Source organism: Liolophura sinensis, chromosome 1, assembly GCF_032854445.1.
Source record: "Liolophura sinensis isolate JHLJ2023 chromosome 1, CUHK_Ljap_v2, whole genome shotgun sequence".
In the NCBI taxonomy this organism is placed as follows: Eukaryota; Metazoa; Mollusca; class Polyplacophora; order Chitonida; family Chitonidae; genus Liolophura; species Liolophura sinensis.
This window is the reverse complement of record NC_088295.1, coordinates 18,014,413-18,038,872: the sequence shown is the minus strand read 5'-3', so window position 1 is coordinate 18,038,872 and position 24,460 is coordinate 18,014,413. Positions and strand designations below refer to the sequence as shown.

At 37.2% G+C, this 24,460-nt stretch overlaps 1 protein-coding gene across 2 annotated transcripts; it reads right to left on the bottom strand.

Moving 5' to 3' along the window:
* Positions 1–1,787: 1,787 nt before the first annotated feature.
* Positions 1,788–24,440, bottom strand: LOC135469256 (ubiquitin carboxyl-terminal hydrolase 7-like). 2 transcript variants are annotated; one of them, XM_064747855.1, is made up of 33 exons: positions 24,059–24,440; positions 21,962–22,060; positions 21,466–21,568; positions 21,060–21,149; positions 19,988–20,061; positions 19,645–19,709; positions 19,266–19,357; positions 18,909–19,017; positions 18,485–18,615; positions 17,987–18,041; positions 17,098–17,178; positions 16,688–16,778; positions 16,009–16,091; positions 15,454–15,563; positions 14,983–15,136; positions 14,293–14,437; positions 13,792–13,861; positions 13,390–13,521; positions 12,840–12,903; positions 12,563–12,664; positions 11,938–12,037; positions 11,645–11,737; positions 11,128–11,195; positions 10,251–10,405; positions 9,882–10,049; positions 9,464–9,575; positions 9,064–9,141; positions 8,523–8,626; positions 8,147–8,315; positions 7,406–7,453; positions 6,993–7,064; positions 5,215–5,317; positions 1,788–4,522 (listed from the first exon to the last, which is right to left on the bottom strand). In XM_064747855.1, exons 1-33 carry the CDS (start codon positions 24,138–24,140, stop codon positions 4,419–4,421), a joined length of 3,306 nt encoding a protein of 1,101 aa, XP_064603925.1. In that variant the 5' UTR covers positions 24,141–24,440; the 3' UTR covers positions 1,788–4,418. The 2 variants fall into 2 exon arrangements, with proteins under 2 accessions (XP_064603925.1, XP_064603934.1); XM_064747864.1 differs by having other exon boundaries at positions 9,464–9,572; positions 24,059–24,438.
* Between the last annotated feature and the right edge of the window lie 20 nt (positions 24,441–24,460).

The following is a 24,460-nucleotide window of genomic DNA, read 5'->3' as shown; positions in this document are numbered from 1 at the left end:
CGAAAATGTTAGGCAGGTGAATTGTATTATCATGGTATCATGGGTTTGTCTGTTAATTGTCTGTAGGCATATATATCTGTGTCCATGCTTCAACTCCAGTTGTTATGTACGCGAAATTTTACTTTAGCTGGAGTGAGTGAGTTCTTGGGGTTTAACGTCGTACTTCACAATTTTTTAGTTATATGACGACGAAGGAATCCTCAGAGTGCATGTAATGTGCCTCATTGTTGCAGGACGGATTTCCCCAGCTCTTTTATCTAGTGCTGCTTCACTGTGACGACTACAATTTATGGCTTTAAGTGCAGGCTACTGATGTAATTGTCTTGCATGTGCAGTTTTAATATTAGATGGAAATACATTACAGAGGTGATAGTTCATGATGTTTTGCGCCTTTCTGTCGTTGCCACTGTACCCAGATGGTCAATTTCCCTACATTTACTACATGAACAAGAGTGTCTTTTGTCAGGTATATATATGGAGACCACATGAGGTTTTGTTGTATATTTTGGCTTCTCTCTAATAGATTGTCATAGGAATAAATAACAGCAAACCATTACCAACTGATTAATGTTAACTGGTAGCGTTAAAATCAGTAGACCTACTATTTCACTTTATGACAGCAGTCATTTCCACGGGTGGGGAAACCGTGCTCAGTGTAAACCACAAGCCTTTGGCATATTCATGTGAAAAAAGAAGTGTCCATATAATGTCCAACCTCTCACCCAAAGCACAATTAAGCTCAATGTGTAGGCCCCTACATACCATATTATTGGGTGGAAAATGATCTCCAGTGAACTCCATGTTAGCCCACCTAAACTACACTAGAAGCACTAATTATTGCAAGTAATGCCTCTGAAAACGGGGAGACAGGACAAATGGTGTTATGTGCAGACCTACTTGTTCTTGATTCATAGACCTGTCTGTGTGTCTACTTTATATTAGCCTCATCATTTTCTACCTACTTTCTGCATGCCAGATAGGGTCATGAAGTTTTATTTGGATACAATGTTCTCATTTCTAGTACAAAGACAACATGCTTTACTCTGATAAACTATTGTCTCAGGTTTATGTGGGAGACCATTCTGAACCGCTCACCTCACCTGTTATTCAACTGAACTTTGAGGCATACAGCGTAAGTCCATGTATGCAATAGAAGCGTAAGGAAGTATTAAATATGAACAAATTCCTTATCTCTTGTACATAAGCCATTTTAGAGACTGGCTGTTCCATCAAACATATGATTAATTAACATACACAAAACAGAGCGGTGAGGTCTGGGACGAATTTTACAATGTTCACATCATAACTTCTTTGTTTGATCTGTGTTTTACACCGTACTCAAGAATATTTCACTTATAGGACGGCGCCCGGCAATATGGTGGGAGGAAACCAAGCAGAGCCCGGAGGAAACACACGAAGGAGTGAGTGCCTGGGGTTTAACGTCGTGCCCAACAATTTTTCAGTCATGTGACGTGCCTCCTTGTTGCAGGGCTGATTTCCATCGCTCTTTCATCTAGTGCTGCTTCACTGAGACGACTTACTGAAGGTAAGTAAGTCGACCTGCCCGAGCCATTATACTCATACAGGTCAACCAGTTGTTGCACTATCCCCTTGATGTTGAACACCAAGCGAGGAAATTTCAACTTCCTCTTTTAAAGTTTTAGGTGTGACTCGACCCTGGATTGATCCCAGACCTACCGCTCGCAAAGCGAGCGCTCTACCAACTGTGCTATCCGGGCCAGTAACACACGAAGGAGGGACATGACTCAAGCAACACAATATTGTCATGTGGATACCTGTTTTATTGTCATTAGCATCACACAATGCATAAGAGGAATAATGACGTCTGATGTACAGTTTACTACTAGCTAACGTCACAATCCGCCCGTAACATCACCTGTAAAACTTGGCAACAACAACATGTGGAACAAGTGGCAGAAAACAAACTGAAGAAAAGAGAAGGTTACAAAGTACACAATGTACAAGGTACTTGCAGTGGGCGTAGTTTGATACATTTTAATTCCAGTAAAAAGAGGAACAGATAACATAAATTTACAGTGAGCTCCTTTACCAGTGGGACAGTTCTGCTTTGGACAACTTTATACAGACTCGTAGGATATTTATGTAAAAGCTTGCAGCAAAATCAGCTCAGCTTATACATCCAAGTAATTTATAAAACATGAAGAACACAACCAAGAGAGACTGCTATGTACAAATTACCTGGCTCTTCAAATGGTCTGAGTTAACATACGGTTAACACGGTTAACATAGTGGAACTGGCTACTACTACATGTAATTGAAGTTCTGGTAATGTAAACTGCTCTGAAACAAAGTTGAGGAATTTACTGTGCATGGTCAACAACAAAGATGATAGGCAAAAAAGGTGACAGTCATATATTACAACACCTGCAAAGAATGTCACTATAGCGGCTAACAAAATGGCATGGATGGATGGAATGAAAAGTTCCATTTAAAATAGGACGAAATAAATAAGATGATACATAATAACAAGGTCAAGCAGGTGGCTATACACTTGTATATATGTACATGTTCTAGTTTACCAAATCAAGAGTAAAAAGAAATCAATGAAGTTTTTAACACAGAAATCGATCTTTTTACCATTAATAATAAACTGTCCATGGTGAGATCACTGCTGCAGAATTTATCTTTTCAGCCACAGCATTGAAGAATAAATTCTGTGCCTTACGTCACGTTTTGTCTACAATCAGTATGTCAGTCTCATGTTTGTATATAAATTGGAAAATCACTGATAAACAGTTACCGATAATCAGAAAAACAGTCTGATTTTCTTTGCGGATGCCCTTAAGAATACAGACACACCAAAGAGCCCATAAACAGCACTTTCTATATGCAGTGTTAACGCTGGACCTACTGAAGTATAGTGGGAGAACGTCTAAATAAAATACATACCACATACAATGAAGTAATTGTAACTCCCCTAGCTTACATGACATTAGATATCGCTAGGTTCTAATGTTAGTGGTAAAAATATGCCAGTGCAGAACTTGATTTCATTTATGCATACTTGATCAGATAACACCAATACATCAAGTGCTTAGATTCTAGGCATTAACTGAGCTTAATTCTTCCACTGTTTCATCAACACCATGCCAGCTTGCTTACACCAAAGTTATTATTCACAGGGAAACACCATAACCATTATGCCTCTGGTCACTCACTGATTCATTCGCTTTGTTCTGAAAATTATTCAGTGGAATTCTGATTAATTTCAGTTTGTTTTATACAACGGTTCATATCATGCACATGCTGTAACACGTTAAAAACCCTTTTGAAAAAACAATGTGATCTTACGACACAGAGGATATCTCTGTGTCTGTGATCACTGAAGAATTCCAACTCTTCTGCTGAGCTGGGAGTACTTCATTTGCTACTGAATCAGGACATACATGCACTATACTCATATGGGTAGAGGGGAGCTCCACAGATATGCGAATCTATGTGTATCACAGTCATGAAGAACAATAGACAACTTCCTGCGTCTTGATCAAAGCACACAGCAAACATTTGAACTTTAAAACAGTGCGAACACAATAGTGAAAAGCCATGGCCAACTCAGTCAACAGACACCCTGAACACAATGCAGAGGATTCCAGATGGCTACAAAGAATCAGGTTTTATTAAGATAAACACTATACATGTATCAACCTGTTGAGCATAAAATTCCCTTCACTGAATCAACAGTGCACATCACTGCTTTGTCGACTATCATACAACTATACAAGACCGCTTAGTGTAAAAGTGAGAATTTGGCACAGCTAAAACACCTTAAAGATTATCTACTCTAGGTGAAGAGATATATTTAAAGAGATACCCAGGTTTTCCTATGACAAATCCATGCGCCAAACTTTACAATACAGCCAGCCTTCTGGTTCATGTCAACAAATACAATATTGATGTAGTGAAAACTTCTTTCACAGAGCTAATAGTCTTCCTCCTCATTTGGGTTTACGGGTCTACATTTGGTAAATATTTTCTAAAGCAATATATTAGTACTTTTCATTGCAGAAAATGGTAGTAATTACCTAACTGTGTACAAGATCCTTACATAGTTTGTCATTCATACACTTGGGGCAGTATGATATTACTTCACTGCCAAGACATACTGTGAAGAACTGTACGAAGTTTACCCTTCCAACAACCTATTTCCCCCAAATGTCTTCACACGATCTGATCTGTTGAATGCCTACGCATATAAACCTGACCTGCCATCTGTATGAGAATCTGCCAATAATCTAGCCTATTCCCTCATGGTAAGCTTGCACCAAGCCTAAGCAGGACAGGCGATAACTGGCGTCAGAAGTTAGGGCTGGATGACACCCCCAATAACACTTAACGCTGGTAAGGTATACATCCTCTCAGAGGTGGGAGTGGCTGTGCTAATTGTGTATCTTGATGGCCTTCTCGTAAATATACCTCGACCTCTTGGGCGTCTTGTTGACATGGTCTAATCCCAGCCATGGACGGGCCTGCATGCTGCCACCTGGTGCAAAGAGAAAATTTCAGTTCCATTCACTTCACATATTGAATTGGAATCCAAAAGTTTTACTCATTGTTAGGTACTGTTTTAGTCCATACTGCATGTCTAACCACCCTAACAGAGTAAGAATTACAGAATGCATAACAAAATGGTCTCTATTAAACAAAGATAAAACATTCATGTACTATGCCTTTGCAGATTATTTAAAGTTCAGTATATGAATACTGGATGATAACAAGGTTTCAAGATATTAGCACAAGTTTGACAAAATTTCAAAGGCGGTTTACACAGTATGATTATCTGAGGTGGAATAGCCTGCTTTATAGGGCAGATGTAAAGACGAACAGAGTAGGGTAACACATTTCAAGGGCATAAGGGTGGCAGACCATTCCACTCACTGCTTCACCACAGTATTGTGCAAACACCATGGGCTTTAAACCATGCCAACTCCCCAAACGAACATAAATTATGCTTCTATTTTAACCAAATTACCACCAAGTTTTCATCAGGACTTATATAAAAGTTCGCATGTCCTTTAATTATCTTCTTACAACTGGTAATTGGTACTTTAAAAAATTTGTGGGACAAGAAAGTCACACACAGCTGAGTTATAAAGGTGTGCAGCTGACATCCGACTTGGTGATATCAACATGGTTATTCAATCTAAAAACAAAACTTCATGTAGAGCTTCTCACCGGACACAGTTTGAGGTTGGAACTGTTTGAGGTCTATCTTCAAGTCAGGTTGATCATCAGGTAAGTACTCCTGTCTGCCCATCACCACTATAGCAAACTTACACTGGCAACAGAAAATGGTTATTAGTATTTATAATCATTTGTTGCTTAAAGGAGAAGAAAATTTAAAACAATGACACTACAGGCTGAAAAGAGCACATTTTTTCCTATCTGGTGGTGCCTCCTCCATAATTTTGCGATTTTTCCTCGCCATACACGTCAAGCCTTAAAACGGCAAAGCTGGCATAAATCACTGAGTTCATTGCATCCTCCATCTTAAACACCCTGTAATTTATGCTGGGGGGGGGGGTGTTGCCTCTCAGCCAATGGGAGTCATTAAAACTGCCGGCTTGTACGTGTAAACTCAGAACCTATGTCCAACATTCAACTTTCCCGATCGTCAAGCAGAAAACGAACTGTACTATTTGCTACCTTCTGGGAAGAGTACCACCTTAAATGTACGAACTGCGCATCAGCGGTTTCCGATGGCAATTCTCCTCCTAACACAGAAGACTAGTTCTTAGGCAAAATGGAGCTGCCCACAGTGGATTTTGGCACTGACTTAAATTTATAATTTATCAACTTGAGGTATATATTAGAATTGTCATGGCATGCACATGCCAGGAAAAGAATACTCTTTTCAATGGTATTTGTTCGATATTTAAATTTCTTCTCCTTTAATACCATAATACTCCTATCATGTAGCCAGTTTTGTACATGGAGGAAACCAGAGTGCCAGGGATAAACCAAGTTTTGGAAAGTCACAGACCAATTTTCCCCACAAGTGATATATACATCGTACTGGTAGAAGACAAGTGGTCTTCAATGAAAGCAAAGGATGAGAATCCACAATTTCCCAATCAAAAGCTCGGACTGAAGCCTCTCCTCATGTGTATTATCACTCGAAAGACAATCATCTTTATGAACCACAACAATCACGATTACACAACAGTCAAGAAGTGATAGATACTGATAATTTTAGAAAAACATTAATGCATCAAAACATACATTTCATTATGTACTTGAATCGTGCTTTACGCCATAGTAAACATGAATCACATCTACAACAGAAGTTACATTTTCTAAAACAGAGGATCTATCAATGCTCAGTCTAACACCTTCATGTACAGAATTCAGCACACTTGAGCTGGATAGCTGCTTCCAGTGAGCAAGATGGAGATTTCATCGTTTTGGGACAAACAAATTCATGTGACCATGTTGAAGCATTATGACTCTCAGCAGTTACACAGTCCAGCAAATTCTGTGTATTTCATTTCACTTGTTGTGATATCTGAGCCTTTATGTAGGTTTAAGGACAGTTTCAAGCCAAAAATTTAGAAAAACACATTTTAAAAAATTGGAATAGAGTCGAATTCTGCGCTGGGCTAATCGTGTACCATAGAAATACGTGATCATGTGCTTTTGTTTATCAAACCTTTGATACATTATACACTTGCGTACTGAGTACCACTCCAAACAGCTATCTGTCTTATTTCCCTTCCCTACATGCAAATTTCACCGTTCTCAACCAGCTTCCTTGCACTTTCACTCAATATTTGGGTAGTTTACATCATTAAAACATGACCTAGCCAGGATAGTTTTATTCACCCCATAAAAAGGCTTGAAAATGATATACCATAACCCCTTGGACATAGAGAAATATTCTAGAATCTGACCCTCTTATACTGAACTTGGTTGATGTTATGTGAATACCAGATTAAGGAATTGTCATACTGTACCTTTTCAAATTCTTTGTCTGGTACATCCAGTTTCTTCTGAATCCTGGCCTTCACTGCAGAGAATGGTTCATTCTGAAAATGGAATATTGTTACAGACATACACTAACAGTTCAGTTATATATACATTATTTTTAATGGTAGATGGAATTGTTTCTTTTGAATTTAGTTTTTATAAATTATTTCAATTGTGTCACTCTGAATTTACAACAGGACGACCATCAGTTGTGACACCAGACCCAGCTATACTACACTCCCATCAGGCTGACTGGTCCTTGCTATAACCATAAATACTGACTGCCATCTGAAACAGCCAAGAGTTCCTTATCTTAACCTTATGTATGAACATTCCATGCAACAAAATGGGCTTATATAGAATTCTTTAGTAAAGGCAAATAATAACACATATTACTCACATGCTTTATCTTCAGCAAAAATGGTACACCAAATGTTGAATAAATTTCCTGAAACCAAACATCAAAATAACAATATTCCATATATTTATTTATTAATTTGATTGCTCCTTAACATTTAATGTTCTGTGCTGTACTCAAGACTATTTCCCTTATACACCAGTGACCAGCATTATAGAGCAAAGAAACATAGCAGAGCAGGGGAAATCCACGACCATCCGCAGTTTTATTCCCTAAAAACACTTGTAATTAGTTCACAAGGTTCTATTTTGATAGAATACAAGATCACATCCCCCAAACTTAGACTGACTGCTGGTTATTTCTGGTTCAGACACACTAACATGCAAGTTGGCCAATGATCTTAAAATACACAGGTCATTCTGAAATACTGGAATTTTATTAATATTCTATCAGATTCCACTATATAAACAGAGAAGGGAGCGGTCAAAATCTTTATCATCTAGCCAATAGAATTGCCATTCCTCTGTGGTCTAGGACTGTACCGAATGGATAAGTTTTGTACTCATTCAACCTTTCGAATAATGTTCAAGGCCTCAATGTTACACAATCGGTGAGAAGCATGTTTCTAAATGGTGACTATCTTTATTCAAAGCAGGTAATGCAATTGACACAAGACAAGTCATTTTATTCTAAAATCTACACTTACTTGTTCTGTAATCCATGGTTTAAAAGTTTTAGAAATAATCCTGTGCAAAGCTAAACCTGTTATTCCATAGATATTACCTTCTGAAAATGGGCTACTGGAATTAAGGTTTCATCCTCGGCTATATCCACCTCATCAACGGGGATCTCCTCTATGCGATAAGTCTTAGTGGAGGCGGTGTTCAGGCTCTCTAACACCATGTCCTCTCTTTGAACAGCAAACACCTTGTAACTGATGACCTCCAAAAACCTGCAACAAAACACATCACACTTACCATATTTGCTGAGCAAATATTTGCATTAAACATAAAGGTCAGTTTTTCTTCACACTGTCAGAAATATATGTGTAAGGAAACAAATTAAGCTTTGAACCAGCATCATTCTTCGCTTATGTACATCAATCTCGTCTCTGAACAGTTTCTTTTTCCTAGAAGTGAATATTTCAAACACAACCTACCTAAGTTTTCCTGATCCTTCCTTTGACAAGTCAACCTGTTTTTGAGCTTCTTCTAATAGTTCTGACACTCTGCCATTCTTGTTTGGATACAGAACTAATTCTCTCTGAAAGGAGAGCAAAAAGTATTTCGCTCGTCATCTTGCTAAAAGCAGCATTTAACATAATTTCAAATACACCACACCAATGCCTCTTCAAACCACACTGTATGCTGATATATTCATAAGAAAAGCATCTTGCTTAAGACACAAGACATAAAACGACACTCAGTAATATACAGTTCTATCGAGACAATAGCCACACCAGTTCTGACAATGAGCAGGAGAGTGAAGATGTTACACTATGGTGAGAAATGACTCGATAACGCATACTGCATTGGCTGAGACCAAATTATCCCGAGTTCACAGCTCGTCTGTATAAAATGATACATGTATATTACATGTAATGGAGACCGTAAACAAGAAAGGTAAATCATACAATCACTTAAGCAGCTCTCTTGGTCATCAGTGCTCACATCTGCTTAGTTCTAAGGCAGCCTTCTTACCTCTTCTTTGAGATTGCCATTAACCCAAACACATTTGAACTGTCGCTTGTTCTCCATCTCATTGATCCGTATGCTCAGCTACAAAAGAGCCAAAAAAGCAGGATAATCATTATAGATTGTAAGTATATCATATAAATCTTTCAGTTTGCAAAAGAATCTGTGTCACAAAAAGACAATTATGAAAAAGATGGAAATTCATTTTTTCCTGCTTTCATGACCTGCCTAATTTAGAATATGGCAGCTATGAAAGCAAATATGAAAGATTGTTAAAGCTCCCTTGATACTGCACTTGAATATTGTTGTGGCAAAAAATGTGTTAAAATTGTTATAGCACGCCCCATTTACAACAAATACCTGAGAAAAGGTTTGCATTTATCTTTGTGTAATGCTTTGCACCGACCTGTTGGTAGTACAATTTCCGAGGCTGCCTTGGTTTTGAGCATGTGAGCAAATCTTTGAGGGTTCCGTCGAATGTACACCGGATAGCATTACCTGGTCCATCTCTATAGCTGCTACAAATAAACCATCACTATCATAAACCTTTCTTTACACTAATGTTTAACAGCATTTACAAAAACAAAGTCTAAAGACAAAATTAGCTGAGCACTAAATATAAAAAAGATCAATATCCTTTTATGTCTTCCTCCCATGGGTTACAGGCTGAGACAAAGGGAAGGAAAAAAATTCAAAAGAAGTTTAATAATTATAAAAACATGCCATTACATCATTTCTTTTCCCTCAATAATGAAAATTAAATCAGAATTGTTTCTTCTGTGATCTCAAATGCCACAAATTGTCACAATTATAACGTGACCCACCCTTGTGATTTGAAGAACTGAAGAAGATAGGGGTCTGTCTGTAGATGCAGTGCTACTGCTTTGGCTATCTGGTCGTAGTTCATTCTGAGGGATAGCTCCAGGGTGAAGCCTGTATCTGAGGGGTTCGTCTTATCACAGAAAGTCACATCAATACGGAAGTACAGGTCTCTGTTGGAGAAAAAAAATTTCAAAGGTTTTATATGGAACAGATTCACACATATACTCATTTTTTGGTTTCTATGCCATAAAAAAAATGATGAAACCAGAATGAGATAGTATAGGAGACCAGTTAAAGTTTAATGTTTACTGTATACATGTGTATGTCAAAAATGAAAATGAAGATGTACATATATATGTATATTTTAATACCTGAAATAATCTTTAGCAGTGGGTAGTTCGTACGTCTCACAGTCCAGTTCATCTTTCTGAAAGACAATGATGTCACCATCCATCAGCTCATCTAAGGCCTTCTCCAGTGGTAGATCAAACGTCTCCAGACGCTCCAGCATGTTGGGTTTCACTTCCTGTTACAGAGTAGAATGCATTCATCAAAACACTTGTTATGTACAACGTATGAAAACACTTGTAATGTATAATCTGCTTGGGATCTTACAATGAAGCTGAAAACCACCTACACATTTTTAAAATATATAATCTAGAAAATTGTACACAAAAACATAGGGGAACTACATTTCACGATACGCTGGGTAGGCCAATAGCTCTAAAATAACGAATGACAGCATTGCCAGCAACACTGTGAAATAGCTCAAATTTAGATATTATTAGGCACTGGAAGCCTGGAACAACTTTCACAAAGCTTCATAAATCATACTTCTCAACGTCTGTCATAAATGACATTGTCCATAGTTTACCACAAAATGACCTGATTTATGAGGAAAAAGTACAAACCGCTGTACAAAGTTTCATGAACGTGGGCCTAGATCTACGATGCATTCCCATGATCACAACTGCTTCTTGTTACCTCAAGGGACAGTACACCACATGGGAATAGTCCTGATACATCTACATTTTGGATGCAATTTCCCAAATAACTTTTCCATTACTAACTACATTTCATCAATCTATTAATGTCACAAGTCTTCAGTAACAAATTTTACCAATCAATACAAAGTTTTACCTTACAACTTTAGCTAAATGCAGGACCAGAACCTCAGCTGTGCAGATATTGGCTCAAGGTAACCAAAAAAGTTATAATCTCTATTGTACACTCATTTAAGACACCTACCTCAAACAATATCAACGGGGTGTCTCGAGGAAATCGCGCCCTTGAACACAGCTCTGGTAGTATTGAACCTAAGTAATTAAACATAGAAACATATTCAAATATCCACAACAAAGCTCATGTGATAAATAAGTTAATGACATGCACAGGATTAAATCTGTTAACGAATATCTGCCCAACATAGTGTCAAATTTCATTTACTTTCAAGCAATGGCTTAACATACATCATGACAAAGAGCCAGAAGGCCCAATGATTTTAGCTATTTATTCCACTGGTTCTGTTCTCAGTATTCACAAACATTTCACACATTTGAAGGCTAACAAATTCATTGTTGGATAGGACCAAGCAGAATTTGGTTAAACAATTCCATCTTTACTATCACGGTTAACCAGGGGCTGGATTAGAACATGCCATTGTTTGGGAGGGAGAGCATATTTGCACGGCCAATATGGCTCTGAGTATAAGCACTGGACACCAGAACATAATAACACACATATAGTAATTACAATTCATCCTTACCTAGTTTGTCACATATTGGTACATACATATGCCCACAGTAAGATACACTCTTCGTTCTCGGCTCATAAAGCTTGAAAAAGAGGAGGACATCTCCTAAAACAGAACCCATATAACATATGAGGACACGTTAAATACATAACATAAAATCAATCAACAGAATGTATTATCAGACAAGAAACCTGAACACTGTGGCTGTTTAACACAACAAATGAATATTTTTTTGGAAAATCAGAACAGGGACTTTAAATCCATGCACCACATGGAATATTAAAATGATGTTTATAGGAACTTACTTTCTTTGTCAAAGGGGGGTAACTGCGTCAGGTTACTTTCAGGAGATAAAGTTTCAACAAACACTACCCAGGGAGCTTCACATTCAGCTAGATCCTGGACCTGGATTAAAGTACAAACAACACAAAATGCATAATCCCACCAAAGAAATCTACGATATTATTTAAGTCACTATAATCACAGCAGTCAAAATTTGGTAATTTGGGACAATCTACAAAAATAGTAGAAACTGTCTGTTTCCAGATGCTTCTAAAGGTTCTTGTCATTTAGCTTCATACCAAAGGTGTGGATGAATATACTGTAAATGTTGATAAAATCTTTAAGCCCCATGTCAAGAAATTTCCCGCCAATTAGTTCTGGAGGTATTGGGATAACAAAGTTGTAATAATACATGTACATGTCATATAGCCAGATGCCTCGCCCCACAAACAAAACATAATAAAAAGCAATTACCTTACAATAGTTTAAATGAAAACAAATCCATAAAGAAAGGAAATTCTAATGTTTAACACACTTTTTTTATAAACTTTGTTCATTGAAATGTGCATTCTTCCTCAATGTCCCTCCTTCAAAAAAAAAAAAAAAAAAACACTCAAAACTTAAAAAGTTATGCCATTTGGAACTTACAGTTTTGTTGATGTCTCCTTCAATATCTAGTGCCGTGGCCCTGAAAGTCTGGTTTTCCCGGCACTGAAATGGCCATGGTCTGATTTTCTCCCGTGGATAATTCTGAAGCAACAACACCGACGATGTTTGTTGTTAGAATGACAGATAAGACTGCTGGATGAATATTTTACTTATTTTAGAGGCAACACACTATAGTTATCAAAATTTAGAAAAAAATCAACCAAATCTTTTATGATAAAACATGGGTTTCAGCTGGCACACAACAGTTGTAACTTACCAAACTTTCAGACAAGATTTCCATGAATTCAGCTAAAGTTGCTGTTTTCTTCACTTTAAAATGGCTGAAAGAAAAGACAATAACGTTTTACAGGTTTCCTTGTCGCAGGATCATCACAATGTCATACCTATAATGCTGCCTGACAGAAGCATCGGGGCACACAGACCTGATGTGCAATCTACCCACAGTGTACCGAAAAGAATCTGACCACTCTGTGGTGAGATATGTTTATTTATTTATTTATTTGATTGGAGGTTTCCGCCATACTCAAGAATATTTCACCTATACGACAGCAGCCAGCATTATGGTGGGAGGAAACCGTTGGAAGCACTACTGTCTCTTACAAACGAGCTAGATGGCCAAACCATTGCAGTTGTGCATTTAGTTCATTATACCTGTCAGTATAGAGTTCACCAAAATTCCCTTAATATTCAATCTGACTTCACACTTCACAGCAACATACCAGCAATTGTAAATAGTTTGTTATAATGCTATAGTATAGATATTCACCTCTTAGAAAGAACAAAAGAATGGAGATTTCAAGCCTTACCTGAAGTTCGTCTTCTCTGAGTCAACAAGATCATTGCCCTGGTGACCATAAAAGTTGTCCTCAGTCAGTACCTGCACGCTCATATACAGGTGCGCGTCTGCTCGCTCCTTTCTCTTCTGAGCCTCTAATCTCCTGAAAAATGTGAAAGCATCAACAAGGTACTGATTTGTGAATTCAATAAAAGTCTTGAAAACAAAGCACAAACCATTCCTATTATTTGAATTCTGAAACATTACTGATTTCATCGTTTTCGAGACATTAAGCTTGGGCCTCCCTATGATAGTCTAAAACTCAAATAAATCACGATAACTTCAACAGGGCAACAATAAAGCAAATTACAAAAGTGGAAGAATTAATAAATGTTCCATTGTCAATTCATGAAATATCTTCAATATATATTACCTTTCTTCTGCCAATCTGCTTTTCAAACTTTCTGGAATATCACACTCATCCACACTATGTAAAACTTCACCTGTTCAATAAATATATAAAATTCACTCAAGCATACAAAACTGAAGACATTAAACTTCTTGTTTTCAAAAAGACAGTGCCATGCAACACTGTTCATTCCCTCTTTGGCACCTTTTATGTTTTTACTTATTTATTTGATTGGCACTTTACACAGTGCTGAAGAACATTTCACTTAAATGAGGGCAGTCAGAATTATGGTGTGAGAAAACCAAATGTACTTTTTTATCAACCATGTACAAGTATCCATATATGTAAACTTTGAAATCAGCAAAATCAGATCTCAAGATATATCGCTCACATGAAAAATAGACCACTGAACTTAAATCAGAATTGTTACATGTTAAAGGCTCTCTATCTGCAATATCAACAGCGTATTCTGCTTTTGTTTGATTATAAGATCAATTACACATTATAAAGTTGCTCATCACTTACTCATTTCACTCTCTCTTATATACACCAACATATAAGCATTTGTACAATGTTTAACAGAGATGTCATCATCATGTCCCCCAAAATTGTGATCCACTGCCTCTTGCTTTGTACAACGGGATACAACATCATCATCAAATTTACACCACTGAAACAGACGATAAACTTTCATTGTACAAACCTCACCACGATATGGCTTAAATATTGCCAATGTGGCATTAAGCCACAATCATTCATTCATTCATTCACTGTATAAACAGACCAAATCCCATTCAACCACCCATGAAGAGTAACCTGAACGGACCTTCTGTCAGACAATCATCTTAATATCTTAAAATAGCTTAGGTTTAGAAAGCAAGCACTGTTACTGAAAAGAGTCACTAAATTTTTCATTCATTTATATTACAGGCTATTTTAAGCATTTAACATATTTTAAGCATTCAACATATTTTAAGCATTACACATATTTATATATACATGTAACTCAACTAATTTTTGAGCATATTATGGCCGGGAAGAGTAAATAGTTTCCGTCTGACTGAACAACATAACAGACGTGTAAGTAAACTATCTCTTTTAGATCAAATTATGCTAGTGTTGTAATACATTTTTAGCCTGACTGTAACCATAATTTAAGTAACAGTGTTAAAATTCTGTTCAACATCTTGAAAAACAGTATCAGAGCTTAATTACCTTCCCATCTCCCTTAGGGTTAATATATACAACATAATGCCCCCCATGGTTATCCCCACTATGTACAAGAACTGCATGCAATATGTAGTCTGCTGGCGTCTTCTCTTTCTTCTGCAGGAAGGGGTCCAGATTTAACTTCTCAGGAAACTCAAACCTGCAAAAAAGAAAACATTTTTTGTTAATTTCATTGTGCAGAGTTAAGGGCCCGATATGTCATACAACAATCACACATATAGGACAATGGTATGGTAATAGTGATGTAAAAAATCTCGTACGACAAATGTACGATTAAAACATGCTGTTTGCCGCCCTGTAAAACTGGGACCAGATATTTGTAACCTTAATGTGTATTTGTATAGACAATATTTTCTGTCCGCAATGCACTTTTCCCACATTCTGTCACAGAATTTTTCATGTAACAACTGTTTTTAATGTGACAGTGTAAAAAGCTATAGGGAAAGATTCACCCACCTGTCATTGATTTTGATATTAGCATCTGCCATAGGGTCATACATGAACCTCATCAGGTGTAGATGTAACACTGGCGGTAATGACTGAAACACGACACCCTTCTCTGCCTCCTGAAACCCACATACACAGTGGAAATGGAAATGACCTACTCATGAACAAATAGTTTATTGTAAGTATTGGTTTTTCTTTGCAAGAAATAGAAATTAAGCAGAGAAAACGTAATTTGTCAAATGCATGCATTTTAGGTCTGTATCTCGCTCTTGTCGTACATTCGTTACTTATATCACCTGTGACTTCATAAAAATATAACATTGGTCTCATTTACTTGATGTGTGCAGCTCCTGTGATTCAAGTAGCTTATCAGTTCTGCAGTGACACCAGTTCAACTGGTACATGAGTCAAAATTGTTCAAAAATTGTTTAACGTATTCTAATGTGTCAATTTTAGGAACATATGCAAACCAATGATCATTTTAATAACATTTTGAAGGCTAGCATTAACTTAGCTCTGATTGGAACATTTGTCTGCGTGGATCTTGCCTATGTTCCTACTGACCTGTAACCCATTTTCACCAGCATCATATTTGTTGTCCCCATCCAGAGTCTCTACTTTAATATAATCTTTGAATGACTCCAAAACTGTAAAAAACAAAGAGAGAGAAAAAACCTGAAATTTGATGATATGACATATATGACCTGCCTAAAAGCAGCAAGGTATGCCACATACAAATAATAATAACATTCCCTCACATGTATCCATTCACACTGGCTGAACTGTATAAACATGACATCACTCAATAATTCTATCACAATTTGTTATAACCAACTTAAGCAAGACAAATCTCTATGGTTTGTCCCAGGAATTTTCCATACAAGTTTGGCCACTGGCAATTCTTTGCTTTACATATTCAGTCTATGGCAATCTGGGATTATTTATTTATTTATTTATTTGATTGGTGTTTTATGGCATACTCAAGAACATTTCACTTATACAACAGCAGCCCTATTATGGTGGGAGGAAACCGGGCAGAGCCTGGGGGAACCCCACGACCATCCGTAGGTTGCTGCCAGACCTTCCCACATAGGGCCAGAGAGGAAGCCAGCATGAGCTGGACTTGAACTCACAGCAACTGAATTGGTGAGAGACTTCTGGGTCATTACGCTGCGCTAGTGCTCTAACCAACTGAGCCATGGAGGCCCCAACCTGGGACTATGATAAGGATAAATGTACTTACTATGTTCTTTGCCTTTCACATTCAGCTGTATATCATAGAAGGCCTCTTGTCGTTGAGAAAAGTGACTCACATGTTTGCACTTTATATATGACTATAACACAAAAAAGAAGTCTCTATTCATATATATGCTTCAACATCTACAACATGACTCAAGAAATGTTTTACCTACAAAATGATGATCAAATTTACTGGTGGAAGAAAATGAATTCATCTCATACAGGCTAAGATAAACATCACTGTATATTTTCTAGTTGCCACGCTTTTGAAAATTAGAGAAAACTGTTCTTGCTATCAGTATGCCAAGAAGATTCAATTTAAGAGAAAATGATCTCTGGATGCTTCCAGCTGTCTGTCTCATGGTTTTCAGACATAATAGAGAGAGACAATCTGACTTACAGAACAAAACTTACCAGCATTTTTCCTTCAAAGAGCCGGGGAATTGTTCCCTCAACCAAGGTTCCCTTCATCTTACTCTCCATATTGTCCAATAGCTACAATCATACATAACATTGCTTTATATTGCACTATTCCCAGCATTTTAACAATCTACCTTCAAAAACTTTGAAAATAGGAGCATCTTTTATTCAGATTATAACCGATCTGTAGTTCAGCACCATTTCTTTTCATTAGGCAAACTGAGTAACCCTAACACCACTGGTTAACAACCGCTTATCCTTGGAGAGAACATGTTTGATCACAAGCCAATATTTGCTATGTTACTAAGCCATTGTGTCAGAATTACTTCAGACTGAAGTTTCACCTACCATATTTGCGCAGTTTTTGATCTACATTTCCATGTGCCAGTGACTAGATTACACAGATTTTCCATCAAGTCTTAAAATATGAACAAGACCTCTCAACAGCAAGAATGAAAGCTCAATCAATCATGCCAGCAATCACCGGTGAAACAACAACAACCAAATGTAGAAGTCAAGGAAGGGCATGTTGGCTGTTATAAAACAAATATTTGTGACAGGCCACTCTCTGGGAAAACAAAATAAAGACACAACATGACGCATCCATCAAAGATAATGTCAAGGCAAACAACATAATTTGTCAAAGGAAACCTATTCATTGATGCACACACAAGAAGTCAGATTGTGTCCTGGTCTGCCAACTGTAGCTACAAAAAGGCTGAGCAGAGGGAGAGATAAATCCCCAAAGTATTCTGCACAACTTGCATGAGTACAAGGGTTTATTCTGGAATATAACTGATTAGTTATGCGCCACACACATGAATGCACCAATTATACATGCTAATGCTGAAAGTGTAACTTATAAGTTGATGTCAATACATACCACTCTGCATAATTCTTGCACATCATGCTGCATGAAAGTGTCCAATGTTTCCCACCTGAATACAGACAGATAGAAAGAAGATAAAGCAAGGTCATAAATTTGTCACAATACAGTTTGAAAATCAGCTGTTGTCATAGCCATTCTGCTTGAGATGGAAATTTCCTTTCCACATTGACCTTTGATTAATGAACTTTTATTTATTAAGACAAAGAGTAATTCTAATCTGTAATACAACTTCACTTTATCAATGCAAAATTTCAATGAATTAGATTAAATACATACAACACTGCCTGGATGGAATCAAACATGTTACTTTTAACTGTCAAATACTTCATCAGCTAAACAACTGATGGAATGAAGACAGCCACATTGTTGGTGTGGAGTCTCCCAGGTGCAGCGTGTTCACCACTTTACCTGAATCAGGTAGTGATAGATCAACAACCACACGCATTTGATTATAACAAAAGAAGTCAGTCAGTTGCCTCTTGACTATCTTACCCAAAAGATTTTGTGAGTTTCTTTGTCCCGACAGGTTTGTCACTGAACTGGAGCTCATAGAACACCCTTTGTAAAGCTAGAGGTACACTTTTTGAGGAGTCATCACTCTCTGTAGGCATCATGTACACCGCCTAAATAAGAAAACCAGTCAGAGAACATCGAACTTGATATGCAGAACAGAATGATGGCATAGTCTTTCATACTGGTAGTAAAACTTCTTGAAACATACCATAATCATTAGTCATGTCTTTCTACATGTGGCTATGTTATCTCCAGGTACTACTGACCAGTCTTATCAATTACAATAATGCCAATAGCATGTGGTACATTGGATGTAGGTGGAAGTGGAGATTTTCTCTACAATCTTATACATATGTAAAATAAGCATGAGAAGGCAATATATTTCATGAAATGATATGCTTACCCGTCGCAGTTTGTTGGTGAAGAAAAGTGTTTGTAACAGTGAATTCATATAACACGTAGCACCTTGATTCTTCAACCCAACGAAGCCAGTATGCTTTTTGGAGTCCCAACTGTAAAGACAGGAAATAGGTCTCTATTTCTGAACTCAAAAGTAAACATTTTAATAACTGAAATCTTAATTTTCTTGAAATATTATAAGGAAGGGATCAAATATCCTTATATACAAGAACAATATGACTAAAATCAAAATATAACTGTATAGATGATATAATTTGTATAGCAAGTATTCAAAGCCAACTTTTGGAATGGTGATCCCAGCAAAATGATAAACATAAACAATATAAATATGTGTACTAACCATACTCCATGAGGAGCGTCAGCAATAACATGGACTTCCAGGGTGATGGAGTCGTCTCTGGTCACATAACCACGGCTTGGATCCAGTAAATCCTGAACAGTATAGGTCATCAATATGGATCAAAAGATCTTCACCAAGTGTTTATATGTATATATACCATACAATCTGCACTTGAATACATTAATAATCATTTTTAAAACTGGCTTCAGATGTGCCTGGTTGAGATATATCACATGCTTATTTTAGGCTTTGTGTCTAAAGTTTTTGTATATCATGACCTACAGACACTCATTTTAAATAAAGGAAAATACACTGCATTATGCAAAAACACAAATATCTGTAACAGAAATTTAAGTACAAGCTCACTGTCTCAACTTACATTCCATGGAATAAAATGGCTAAATCCCCAATCATTCTCTTTGCTGTAGAATAAATGTTGGATCTCTGAAAGAAAACAGAAGATGATTCTAGATTAATTCCCTTCACAAAAAACCCTGCTTATCTTAACATGTCACAGAACTGTTACTCTGTTCCTTCATTCAACTCCTCACAGCCTCATTTGCCCAGCTTTTTTTTTAAGTAGGCTAGACTGTAAACATTACATTTGCTTAACCTGTTTTACTTGTCATGTTTTTTTTTCTTTACATTTCTTTCTTGTTTACAAATGGGAAAAATCAAGATGTAAACAAGCTGCAGTGAAGCAGACCTTGCCTCATACTCACTTCTACTGAATGGTTCTGCATCACTGGTGTGGGTTCTTATCTTCAGTTCAGCTGCAGCATTACAAGACCATGACCTATGGAACATCAGGGCAAATCTTAGACAATGCACTATATTAAAAGCCCAGACCAGCACGATTGTGGCACATTTCTTCTGCTTAAACTATTCAAATACTACATAAGTTTGTCCTCTTTGTCATAAAAATATTGGTTCAACACATATACATGAAAATGACACAATAGACATCAAAATGACTGAACAAAAAAGCTAACATAACATGCAGAAATGTGCATTTCTAGAGACAATTACATCTTATAAAATATCAACTTAGGTGCTGAAACTTGCATTTTTCATTAGGATATTACCCTACCTTCCAAACAAACCGGAAAACACATTTCTAAGATCAATGCAACTCTTAGAATCGGACAAAAAGTGCAGCTAATCATGTGTGACATTATTGGAATCTGGTGAGTCCGCGCTGGTTGAGAGGAGACAGGATAGGGCTCGGGCGAACTAATAAAATGCATGATTTTAGGGCAGGTGCTAATGGTGATGTTGGGTCGTAGATCCAGCTATGCGAGATGTGTATTCAGTGTAGCGAGTACTGTAAAATCTTGCCTTTTAGCTATGTTAGTCTGAGAGAGCCCCCACCCTGTCCCATCCACATCTGCGTGGACTCGCAGGATTCCTGAAATGCCATCGTGGCTTTTAGAGAAATTGGTTCCTGTCTGGACTGTTGTGGAATAAGTAATATAATAGTACTGTTGGATACCACAGTCTACTGCAAACAGTGAATGGCACATTCCATTTGCTGGCTGTCGTCGTATAAGTGAAATATAATAACAAAACCTATGTGCGAACAAATTTTAAATCTCTGGACAAAAAATCAACGACAATTACTCAGTTACCATGTTCATAATAATGTTATGGTGACACTCCCACTGCCAGAATGATAAAATAGAGCTAATTTGGCTTAATTCACCAAAAACCTTCAAACATAAACATGGAGATGACATTTTCAAAGACACAGCAGTGATTCAATCTCAAACATGAGCAATAAATAATAATACTTACGTTGATTCTGAGTCTGCATTACACTGAAGGAAAAAACCCAAACTTTTCTGGTGATTTTGTTGATTATGACGCACCATGGCCATGATTTTCCTGAAGAAGACAAAGAAGCATGTACACATTAAAGCAGACCTACTTTACAGAACTTCTTATGTTACACACTGCCAATAGGTGGAAAGTTAGCCAAGCTTACTGATACTTGTTTCCAAAAAATCAAAAAACTGAAGTGGAGGCCTTCCGCAGAATGAGATACAGTAAATGAATGCAATAGATTATGAATTCTCAATGACATCATTTACAGTCCAAGAGGTTCAAAAGGCTAATAACTTAACAATCAATATTATCATTCCAAGGTAACTGGTTCAGTACTTATTTGTGGCTTTCCTGAATAATATTTGGAAAAACTCACCAGGGTAAATTTCGGACCATGCATGGTGGGCTGAGAGTTGTCTCTTTCAGTTTACTGATGTTTTCAACAGTATATGTGAAAGTAGTTTCTGCTCGGCTTTCATCTGGTGAGGAAGATTCAGTCATATTGGCGGTTAACAAAAATAAATTGACAGTTTGTTAAGACTATTATCATTATTCCACTTTTTAAACCTCACACGCTATAAACAACCTTGAAGGTTAAAGCTTCCTCTAAAAACAAACAACAATAAGTTTACTTTTTCATACTTACTGTGGTCCTCTGCACCATATCTAAGTTCTGTCCAAAAACAGCTTTAAATTCACATGGTGGTCAACAAGTTTATACTGGATATTTTCTCAATGTGAGCAATAAATAAACACATATTGATATGCAATGATGGGGGCCTCACAACATTCAATTTACATTCTCATTGCAAAATGTTTTCAAGTATTGATTTCAGTTTCAATGGGTAAGATTTCATGGCTGGGTTGGTTACCTTCTTCCATCGGCTCCTCCTCAGGACTGGCCCCAATTTCCTGGACGTCTCCATTCATCAGGTTAGGGGAGAGTTCTCCTCCACCATGATTCGTCTCATCTACAATAGAATGAACTCAGACTTACAGATGTTTTAAATAAATTTACTTATTTATTTGAATGGTGTTCTACACCGTACTCAAAAATATTTCACTCGTACAATGCCAGCCAGCATTATGGTGGGAGAAAACAGGGCAGAGCCCAGGGAAACCCACAAACATCTGCAGGTTCTTGGAAGATCGCCTTAAATAAAAGACAAACCATTCAAGTAATATTTAATTTCTTCAGAATGCACTTATCCTTCAATTCATAATTTTTAACTTCAATCTGTTTGCATTCAAAAGATAGTGATGCTATGGTTGCACATAGAATCTTCATGTTCACAAGTGCAATTATTTAAACCAGCTGCAGTTTAATCCATATTTTACCTACAAATACAATCAAGATCAACATAGGCAGATGCTGAAATATGTTACAACTGACCTCTTTTAATGTTTATAAAATTAGTATCTCAAGCATAAATCTATCCACAAAGTGACTTAATTCAGCTGTTTTGTTTTTACAAGAGAAGTCCTGAAATTCATTAAATAGCTAATCTAGTTTACCATAATCTCTTTACAGGTATTGCATTCACCAAATACCTGCATAAAGCTTTTATGTGGTTAGCCATTTACCCCATGCTGTGCAGAGCAAAAGGGATTATCATCTAATAACTACAGGCGGTTAATTACACTCCTAAATACACAGCAAAAGGAATTAACATCTAATAACTGCAGAAGGATGATTATACACCTAAAAGCACGGCCAGTTACGAAGTGAAAAGTATTTTAGTAAAGTGTATTATTTTATGAAGAATTCATTACACAAATGTTCTCAAACTCAGACAGAGGCCCATTAAAATATAACCAACATACAGAATTTTAATATTAAAAAAAAGGTCAACCAATGTTAAGACAACAGAAATCCTTTGTCAAATGAAAGTCAGAAATTAACTTCCTACATTTTATACTAGATTTCTCCCCCACAGTGTGATCTTTTAGAAGCAAAGCAAAGAAGGTCCAAGCAAAGTTTGGGTAAATGTATGTTTCATTATTTAAGTTACTGTGTACACTGTTGTGAACTAAAAGATTAATTTCAACCATGTCAGTTTACCTTTACTGAGGCAGTTATATAATGCCACAGAAATAATATCCAAACCCTTGAGCAATTTGCATTCATCAGATAATTTTCATCTGTTTCTTTTGCTGTCAATGTTTTACACCAACAAAATGATGACCAAACCTATCTCTGGATACATTTGTGAAATCTAGTTACTCTAACTACTACGTCTACTTTATAATGAAATCATATGAACAATAACTTGTGACAGCTGATTGTATGTTTACTTCCTGCAGGCATTTTATGGTGAATGGATTGAGGATGAAGTACAATTAGTCTGAGATTGCTCTGACGTTAGATTTGGTAAAATTTTGTTTGGCCAAGGATCGCCCAGAACCAACGTCACTGCAAGTTTTGCTTAAAATACAATTTAGTCATGTAGAAACACAACTGCAATATACTTTATCTGATTGGCGTTTAGGCCGTAATATTTCACTTAAACAACAGCAGCCAGTATAATAATGGGAGAAAACTGGGCAGACCTGGAGGAAACCCTGTAACCATCTGCAGGTAGGTGGCAAACTTCCCACAACAAGAGAGGAGGTCAGCATGAGCTGGATATGAACTCATAAATCCCACACTGACCATCCTGGGTCAATGCGCTGCCCAAGCTTGACAATAACAAAGACAAGCGCTCCTGTCTTGACTACCTCTTTACAACCACATTTTGAGAGTTTTTACATGATGAGGTACATCTTCGTGATACTAATCTCAAAATTGTCATGTGTATCATAACTATGACTGCAGACTCACACAAGCTACATTCAGCTGAAATACAGAGCCATGTGCATACTAGAAGCGGTTACTGCACAACGCCGGGTGTCAATTTGAAAAACACAGAGACCTTTCACTTATAGATCAATAAACCTAACTGCCATAAGTCTGATCTCTTTCAACTGACCCTCCCTCGTGTCCATCTTCTCCTCTTCTTGCGGACTTTCGTCATTTTCATTTCTGGAATTTACATGATTCACAAGTGACATCCTTTCTGTGGAATCACTTGGGGCAGTGACCGTTCGACTTGGCGTCGAGTGATTCTTATGAAGACCGGTCACTTTCACGTGCTTACTCGCGATGCGCCCAATTTCTGCGGCTGTTTACCCCTGAAAACAGGGGACACACTCAGCATGAAATATATGTACAACCACTGTTCTCCAGCTTTCTCCGTTCTGCGCGGTGCGACAAAAATAAACAAGATGGCGGAATGCGTTAGATGCACTATGGGATAGTTCCGAATAGTTCAACATCTTACACAGTGATCCTTTCACTTACCATCAGATTGTGACAATTTAGCTGTCATTCT